Source organism: Tasmannia lanceolata, unplaced genomic scaffold (assembly GCF_043159265.1).
Source record: "Tasmannia lanceolata isolate RefF3 unplaced genomic scaffold, GAP_Taslan_0.1 ptg000090l, whole genome shotgun sequence".
Lineage (NCBI taxonomy): Eukaryota > Viridiplantae > Streptophyta > Magnoliopsida > Canellales > Winteraceae > Tasmannia > Tasmannia lanceolata.
In genome coordinates this window covers 78,346-88,409 of record NW_027518767.1, presented here as the reverse complement: position 1 = coordinate 88,409, position 10,064 = coordinate 78,346, and the positions used below count along the sequence as shown (strand labels likewise).

The following is a 10,064-nucleotide window of genomic DNA, read 5'->3' as shown; positions in this document are numbered from 1 at the left end:
TCAAATGCTTGCCAAATAAGGCCAAAGAGAGGTGGATGCTCTCTTCTGCAACAGCCGGCCCGTGAAATGCCTTCTGCCATGATCCCTAGCAAATCTCTTATATTTTTATCCAAAAACAGATGTCCAAGTGAACAGATGTGGCAAGTTTATCCAAGAAACTGTAATAACCTTTGACAGCTCTTTAAATAATAAAAGACAAGCCTATAAGAAAACTAATAATAATCATAAAAGACAAGATGGGTTAGTGCAGTTATCAAAGCATGGTTGTGCTGATATCATTTCCCTAAAATAAACCCCGACTTGCTAACCCATCTCCAGTAGCCCACTTAGAAAGTATAGTTATTTGATTGGATTATTAGAATCACGTGTTGTAGGTGATCCTTGTCACTGCTTTGCTGGAAAATCAGATGCGCCTTAATCCCACCCACCACATACAAGAAATCAAAGCATTATCTCCTTATATGGAGAGATTTTTGGGCTTTTTTTTTTAATTCCTTATACGGAGAGAGTAGAGAGATGGTGGGGAGTTTTGTCTTGCAAGTAAACGCACCCTCTTTTTCAAGAAATTGAGGGTCTGTTCTACGGCTAAATGGGGGACAAAATATTTGAGTTTGATTTGACAATCTAAATCGTCTACCTACTGGATACACATGAATTATTCGAGTTTTTATATGGTGTAAGCCCTTATGGTCCCTCAATTTTCAAATAGTACTGTGTGCCGACCGCATCATGGCCAATGCGGTCGGCACACAGTACTATTTGAAAATTGAGGGACCATAAGGGCTTACACCATATAAAAACTCGAATTATTAAAACTAGAATTTGGCCACTAATTCACATTCAACAAACAAAAATCTATTAATTTCCTTAACTGGTGAGAATTTTGTACTGTGGTTCTTTCAGCCACCATTTGGGAAAAAATAGAAGAATTCAGCTAATATATATAAGCACATAAAAGTAAGGGATAATTACATTTACACCCCTTCTAGTTTCTGACACATCCACTTCAACCCCTATGGTTTAAAAAGTGACAAAGACATCATCTCTAATTTCGTTTTGTTTAAGGTTTGCCCCGGTTCGTGCATAGATTGAAGGGTTAGGATGATCCGATGGAGCTGATTTTTTGGGCACACCCTATCTATGTCAGGACTCATCAAATGAACGCTGATCATCCAAATAATGTGGGCCCAAAAAGACTTGTTTGTTTAAAGAGATTTGTTTGTCTTAAAATGATGCTTGACAGATTATAAGGAGATTTGTTTGAGAGACTTGTTTGTCTTAAAATGATGCTTGACAGACTAATCAGCACTCACTCTCTCTCTCTCTCTCTAAAATAGCGGAATCCGCTGTAAATTTGATTTTTTCTTTGATTTTTTGGCAATCCCTATCCACCAGAATAAACAAAGATAAAACATTCTTCGAACAAACGGAAACAGAATCCCCCAATTACTACTACTCCAGATCATTCTTTTCTTATTTTTTCTTCTTCAATGGCGCACGACGAGCTTCCCATCCCCATCTTCTCATCCCTTGAACCTGTATACGGACAAGGTTCTCTCTCCGACGAAGCTCGCCTTCGTTTCCACCATTTGAAATCCAAGTTCCTCCACCTTTTTGGCCATCAGCCCCATCTTTTTGCTCGATCTCCAGGTCCGATTTCTTCATGCCCCTTTTCTTTTTCTTTTTTGTGTGTGTGTGTGTGTGTCTTCTTTCGTGTTTAAATTCGTTACGAACATCGATTTTCTTCTTTTATGGTGTCGGGTTTAGGTTTTTTTTATTCGAATTGGGTTTATGTTCATTTGAATGTTCGGTTACAATTTTGAGATGCACACATAACAATCTCTGTCTGAAAAATCATCATGAAATTCTTCTTTTTTGTGATGTTCCATAATTCCATGTAGGTCGAGTGAATTTGATTGGTGAGCATATCGATTATGAGGGCTATTCGGTGCTTCCAATGGCCATTAGACAAGACACGATTGTCGCAATCCGTAAGCATGATGCCGGTGAGAGTCCAAAGGTTCTTCGGATAGCGAATGTAAACGATAAGTATACCATGTGCACTTATCCTGCTGATCCTCACCAGGTACATTTGTTAGTATGGTTCTTTTTTTTTTTAGGATTTGATCTGTGAAAATAGCGTAAAATGTGTTGGGCATGTCCTTGTTTTTGCTGATCGGAAAGCGACCTGATATGGTTGAAATTGCAGAGATTTAAGCCATAAGACTATGAGCTCAATTGTCACACTCATTCAGATTCTTGACAGATAGGACGGATCTGTAAGTTGGCTAGTTTTTAGGGTTCATCTTTGTGGAGTAGAAGGCTAGGCAGACCTACGGCCATTGGTATAGTTTGAAGAGGTCACTGCTGCATTATCTACGGTGAATCAACATAATAATGTGGAGCTTTTATATGCTTCTGTCTGTTACTTCGTCCATCATATAAAATGGGGTTTTTAGTTGGACACATCGTAACAACCCTACTTTCAAATTTCCACTGAAACCAACATGAATGACAAAAATATTTCCGCTTCCAATCCCACAGAAACAGATACTGAAACTGAAACACTATGAGACCACAACCGTTAGTATATTAGTGGTATACTATACCGGTATATACTTCATAATTATATTTATATGAATTGCATGTGAAATATGGTGTATGCATTATGTATAAATACTTATATAAATTATCATGTAAAATATATTATAAGACCTCGGAGGAGACAAGGTTTCTTCATAAGAGGTTGCAATGAAATCAGCCTTCCATCCTTTCCTCACATTTTTCCATACAGATTTCAGCTGCCTGTCCTCCTCCAAGTCCCAAGGCTCGTTGGAGAGCATGAGGATGGTCGGGACAACTTGCGAGTTTGCAACAAGCTCAGCTGGATCATTGGTGACCTTGGCCTTTTGAGCCCCGTGCAGAAGATTCCAGATTTAGTCCAGATTTACTGAACATAGGGTATTCGACAGGCTATGTCCTACTGAAGGAGAGATTCACAGGCTATGTCCTACCTTGGTATTTGACTTTCATCACCATAGGTTTCAAAACAATTGCCTTCGTCTGCATCCACTACCAACCTGCATCTAAACTAAGATGGAATGTGATCGCCAAAGCAATACAAATGAGCTGCCTCCCCAACTTGGTTAGAGACTTAGAGCCTCAAACACTGAACCAGCATGGATTGGGGAAGCCCCTATTCTTATCCATCGAACCATTAAATTAGATTTGGGTTCCTTGAAATCCTCCCAAGTCCGGAGATCTAGGATCTTCTACCAACACGCCAATGGCTTTTGGGCGCTAAGTCAATAGTCATTGGCTTGTCACAACATTGAATGAGGAACAACCATTCAGCTGCCTCCCCAACTTGGTTAGAGACTTAGAGCCTCAAACACTGAACGTGTCCAGCATGGATTGGGGAAGCCCCTATTCTTATCCATCGAGCCATTAAATTAGATTTGGGTTCCTTGAAATCCTCCCAACTTCGGAGATCTAGGATCTTCTACCAACACGCCAATGGCTTTTGGGTGCTAAGTCAATAGTCATCGGCTTGTCACAACATTGAATGAGGAACAACCATTCACTCGTTGAGGAGATCAGCACTTAGGATTTCTAGAGCCTGGTCCGCTACATGAACGGGAACTCTGAGTGAGATTGTGAAAATTTACTCACTAAACAAGATCTCAATCTGGTTCACATGTCAATCGGCGTCACTGTCGAAATTTCCAATATTTTAGAACCATCATCAACCCTTGAAAAATAACAAGGATGGGGGTAGAGGGGCCCCCGCATTGGGGTCTCCAACTCCCAGGTAAGCATGGGGTTGATTACATTCATTCATAGCCATTTGCCATCGCTGGAGAGGAGAGATATGAAGCAGGCATAGATTGCCGAATCCCTGTAACAAAATGCTTTGAGTCCTTGTATGTGATCATCAATGAGAAGAGAGATGAAGCAGACAACTACAATTGGAACCCTACCTGTATCCTTGATGAAGACCACTTTCACAATAACAATGAACTTTCTCAGCCTTCATCTGCTTTTCTTAGTATTTTCTTATAGTGGTGTCACCTTAGGTTTTACTCTTTTAAGATTAATATTCTAACTGTGAAACTACCAGTTTACTCCAAAAGCTTAAGCTTTTGGAGAAAGGCATTATTTATCTTTTATACTTTAACACTCCCCCGCACGTGTGGCCCACTTGGCACATGTGGTCCCACTTTGGGCCGACCATCGCATGTGGATTTTTGCTATCTGGGAGGTTTGAACTCGAGACCTTTGGCTTTGATACCATGTGAAACTACCAGTTTATTCCAAAAGCTTAAGCTTTTGGAGAAAGGCGTTATTTATCTTTTATACTTTAACACTAACTAATTCCTTATGAATCCCATCTTTCACAACATTATTCCTTTCTTCCACTGTTTCTTTGCCATGCTTTTCATCACGAGGAATGCTAGAAATCATTAATTTATTTGGTTCTGTTTAAAAATTATGCCAGAATAACTACATATCCATGAGAGTAGGTATTAAATTACTATGAAAAATTTTAAGGTTCAAAATTGACATGTTTAATGGAACCTTATGAGTTTAGCTTCCGTTACGTTATGCATTGCCCTGATTTGTCATGCCAGTTGTTAGTTCCCGTTTCAACTTTGTAGAGCATCTGTTTCTAGATTTTGTTTATACTAGGGCTTTACCTAATCTTAGGCCATGTTACATTATCCAGTCACCCTTGAATTATCATTCAAACACGATTTTTAACAAGTATGGATTGTGTAATAACCATGAAATCAATAGCTTAGTTCTTTATTTGTGCATTTCTTTTTACCTTCTACTATATTTTCATTTATGAAGGACCTGCACTTTAATGAGTATTACATAGAGACAAATGAGCTTATGCATCTGTGCAGGATATTGATTTGAAGAATCACAAATGGGGCCATTATTTTCTTTGTGGGTGAGTCATGGAATTTTGTCTCTGGTTAATTTTTTTATGCTGCTTGTTAAGTTCTACGATAGCATTGCATCTTTCACTGAAGTTCTTGCTGTGAGATTCCACTAACAGTAATTTAGTGGAAGCAGTTATGTGATTGATAGTTTCTAGCATTATCTCATTCTAGATTGGAGTACAATAATCAGTAGAAAGCTATGATTTAGCCGCTACTTTGAATGTATTGCTGACACACGCTTTGTGTCATGTTCAACACGACATGCATGTCCACACGTGTCAACACTCCTTTTGACACTTTTAAATGTATTGCTAGAAGTGAGAAACTTAATGTGGGTGTGTCGACACGTTTTTGTATCGGGTCAAGCGTGACATTCTATTTTAAATGTACTTTTAGTCAGAACTAATCATATGTCCTGCAGGTACAAAGGATATCATGAATTTGCTAAATCAAAAGGAGTAGACATCGGTGAACCTGTTGGCCTTGATGTAGTTGTTGATGGGACTGTTCCTACAGGTTTTGTTCTCTTCTGGTTTAATGTCTGTTTCATAATTCCAATGTGATGCTGCTTGAGAGCAAATTCTGAAAGTAAATGGTTCTTGCAATATGTAGTTTTTTTTTCTTCTAATGGAATGAAGTCAAATTTGTGTGACCTTTTGCTCATGTAGGGTCCGGATTATCAAGCTCGGCAGCATTTGTTTGCTCATCTACTATTGCTATAATGGCTGCCTTTGATATGAATTTCCCAAAGGTAGTTCCTTCTACACTTTCAAATTCAAGTTGTAATTTATCTCGCTTTAGGTTAGTTGCTTCCACTTGAATTTTGTGTAGAACGACTCACCTTCATAATGGTAAAAATCTGAATTCCTTGTAATTTTCTTAATTGTTCGAGTAACATAAGCCTGCCAGTTGCATGAGAACGAGGGAGTGTGATGTGAGTTTTGAATCTTGGATTTAAAGAGGGTTTTGACCACTATTATATCCCTTAATGAATGGGTTTATGGGTCTGCTAGTGGTGATCTTCGAATCATGCTTCTCCATTCAAATTGTGATCAAATAGCTGAGAGCCTTTTTGGAGGCAGAACAAAGCATTTGCAATGGCAAGCTAGCTTTGAAGTTCTTACATGTGGTGAATTCGTCTTTCAAACAAGCTTATTCATTTTTTAAAATTGTCTTTTTTCGGTGTTCCTATGCCCTTATTATTTACCTTTCTTCTACGTAGAGAAGATTTAGTTTTGAAAATATCTAGACAGATACGATGCTTTAAATCATGCATATAGGGTAACCTGAGAAAGGAATGCTAAGGATGGCCCCCATCACTACTGTGCACATTAACAAATGTTTATTACATGCTTCTGCATAACGCTTTCGATGTGATACCTATGCAGTTTGTACTTTCTGGCATTTCACAAAGATTAGAAAGGAGTTACCACGATGATATGACCCATCATTAGTGCTACATAATCTATTTTATTTTACTGCTAGAGTTTTAATTGAGACATATATGTCACTTAACATTCATAAGGGTATTTTGATCTTTTCCTTCTAGGGTAACTTGAGTGATATATGAATGATAGGGCCATCTACTTCCCAGGACATGTTTTAACTAGCGAGAGGTCTTGAAGTCATTAGAGGGCATTTGAGCCTAACTTGAGTGATTTATGAATGATAGGGCCATCTATTTCCCAAGACATGTTTTAACTAGCGAGAGGTCTTGAAGTCACTAGAGGGCATTTGGGTAACTTAAGTGATTTATGGATGATAGGGCCATCTATTTCCCAGGACGGGTTTTAACTAACGAGAGGTCTTGAAGTCACTACATGGCATTTGAGTCTATTTCTTCAACATTTACTTAAATCACGTAAGTGATTTCCTATAAAGGATCAAAGATGGGCCCCATCAAGTCTTGCAACATTGTAAAGAAGGGTGAGCTCACTTGCGTAGAAGTGAGAGTTGAGTTCCTTATTTTTTTGTGGTTTGTTTGAGGGGAAGTCTCTAGAGTTTACGGTTTTGTGTCTAAAGGGCCCATATGTTTATTAAGTTTAGTTGTAGGAAGATTCTAGAATAGTGGGGAGAAGTTCATATATGATGTAAAGCCTTAGTGTTACGACATGTTATGATTAACGAAGAAAACCCCTTTGTCTTGTGCAACCTTGGATGAGTGATTCTCCAACTCATCTTGGTGTGATGCTCTGATCAATCCAGTGGTGGGATGCCCTAGACTTCTATCCTCCTCTATCATCTTTTAAAGGTATTATCTAAGCTTTTCTCTTATCCTCCTCTTTAGGGGTGTAAACGGATCGAATTCGAATCGGATAGTGCTATATCCGAATTCGAATTCGTTTACAAAATTCAGTATCCGAATTCGCATCCGAATTCGACGGATAATTAAAATTTGTTACCAAATTCGCATCCGACAGATATTATTCGAATACGGATATTATCCGTATCCGTTTATCCGGGGATTCAAATCCAAATTAATAAACAGATATCCGAATTCGAACATATCCCGTTTATCTGGATTCAAATCCAAATTCATAAACAGATATCCAAATTCGAACATATCCGAAATCATAAACGTACATCCGAATTTGAATGTATCCGTTTATCCGGATTGAAATCCATAAACGGATATCCGAATTTAAATCCGCAAAATTTTTTTATAAGGGCAGCAAACAGCTACCACCGTTTGCTTTGTTTTACTTACACATTAGTTTAAGACGATTTTATCATTAAACCCCGGCCCATATTTATACCCACAGCTCCACACAAGTTTTCACCTCTCTCCCGATGTGGGACTAAATTTGCAAAACAGTAGTGTTGTCTGTTGAAGATAACATAATTTTAATAACAGTAGTGTGGGCCATACCATAATTTTAATAAAGTGAGAGTGCGCCCGTATGACAGTAGTGTTGATAACATTTTCATTTTTTTTTATTTTATAATAATTTGCTACCAAGCTTCTCCTCTTGGAAAGTAGCAATGGTGGTGCAAAGATGCGCCGATTGGCAATTCGTGCTAGCAAAAATGTAAAAACGTAATCATTACACACAAAAAAGTAAAATAGTAAAGTATAAAGTTTTAAATGAAACATTACCAATAAAATATTTAAGGTTATGACAATTACTGAAAGAAACACTTACTTAGAATAATTATTACAATCCAATAATCCAATAATCCACAAATAGATTGTGCCTAAACAATCATTCCCATACATATTATAGAATCCTCTAGATCAGAGGGTTGGGACCTAAGATTATTCTATGGAAATGATAAGTTGGGCACAACCCTATTTCCATTGTGGCCCATCAAATGGACGGTTTGGATGGACCGTACAGTACATTTTGATTAATACTGGACTATATGCTTACACCATATAAAATCCATATTTTTTGTTACCAGATGTGACTGTATGGCCAACCAATGGATGGTGTAGATCTGATAGACCCAACAAATGGACTTATTAATGAAGGGAAGGATTTTCTTCAAAAGGAAAAATGTTATCTTTCTTGTCAGTATGGGTGGGATTGCATTTGAAGCGGATATGGCTAGACATCAATTCATAAGCACACAGACTTTGAGAAAAAGTACAGCACCTTAGTTTCTGTTAAATTTACAAAATTTTCCGGGTTACCCGCACCCACCTTTTTGCTCTATAATTCTCTAGAAACTATGCCATCTTCTTTCAATCACCAGCATCCATTTGTTTTTTTCATCCTACAGGCCACATTTGTTGCTTCATAAAGAAGCCATGTCAAACTCCAAGAATGCCCTTAAAATGAGAGATTACTTCCTTTCCTACCTAAAACACTTTTTGTTTTTGTTTTTTTTCTAAAAAGAAAATTTACTCTTCTTTTAGAAACAAAAGATAGTGTGTCATTACTAAAAATAAATATTAATGATATTATTAATAATAAATAAATAAAATTTACTTCTCGGATTCGGATGTTAAACGGATCGGATATACCATTTACCAGATTCGCATCCGCTAAGAGCCGGATATCTCATAAACGGATTCGGATAATATCCGCTTGAAACGGATCCGGATAATATTCGCTTTAAACGGATTCGGATGCGGACGGTAATCGAATTTTCGAATATCCATTTACACCCCTACTCCTCTTGTTAGAAACTTCAAAGTAGATTTTTTTTTTTGAAGATCCAAAAGTTTATGTGGAATATTGATTTAGACACAAAATGTGCTAAAGATTCAAGTGATCAAATCTGATATTGAATCTTATGATTGGATTTTTTCAATCTCAATCATCAAAATTATTCATTAGAATCATAGATCGACTTGATCTTTGTTGATGGAGAAAAGGGAATTAGAGAAAGAATATGAGAGAGTTCAACCTCCTGGTCTGACATGCGATGGGCGCTAGCAAATCCCATATATATATATATATATATATATATCGAGTACAGTACCTCTAACACCCCCCCCCCCCCCCCCCCCCCCGGGCAACCCCCAACAATATACCCTCGACCAAGTACTGTACATCTAACAATCTTAAATCCAACGGACGAATCTGAATTATTTTAATCTTGGACTCGAGTGCTTGATATTATCTTTGTATTCAATGGCTAGATCTGATTATATTTGTAAAATACATCCAAAACCCTAGATCAGTTGAATATTATTGGATTTTCATCTATTCGAACTGCTTGCATCTTTTTTCCCTCTCCAATTTTGTATCAGAGCCAAAATAAGCAATTTCTTCACTATTGGTTTTGCATCAATTTTGTTACTGATCCAGATTCGAATGGTTGTTCAATGTAGTGGGATCTATAGGGAAGTTACAATGCTGATCTAAGAGGCGAGGTTAAGTTGTAGCTGCTCACGATCCGTAAGCTATGCGAATAGAATAGATCTAAACCTATGGATCTTATGAGAGATCACAAGAAGGGTCAAAATAGTTGTACTGCTGATCTAAATTTCAGATTCATGCTGGACACCACTATGGGATAAATCCTGCCATGTCCAATGTTAATTCATGTCGAAATGTGTCGAGACACATTTCGGCACAATGGGCAAAGAATCCATGCAACACAGGAAGATGGTCAACCAAGATAAATTTGTTCAAAATACTCGAAAGTACCCTTATTAATACTGAG

At 37.7% G+C, this 10,064-nt stretch overlaps 1 protein-coding gene across 1 annotated transcript in view; it reads left to right on the top strand.

The window, feature by feature from the left end:
• The first annotated feature begins 1,314 nt into the window (after positions 1-1,314).
• Positions 1,315-10,064, top strand: part of GALK (Mevalonate/galactokinase family protein) — a 30,182-nt gene continuing 21,432 nt past the window's right edge. The window contains exons 1-5 of the mRNA XM_077375855.1: positions 1,315-1,650; positions 1,902-2,086; positions 4,911-4,957; positions 5,371-5,465; positions 5,618-5,700. Coding sequence (XP_077231970.1) covers positions 1,491-1,650; positions 1,902-2,086; positions 4,911-4,957; positions 5,371-5,465; positions 5,618-5,700 — 570 coding nt within the window. The 5' untranslated portion in view covers positions 1,315-1,490. The remainder of the gene's footprint in view (positions 1,651-1,901; positions 2,087-4,910; positions 4,958-5,370; positions 5,466-5,617; positions 5,701-10,064) is intronic.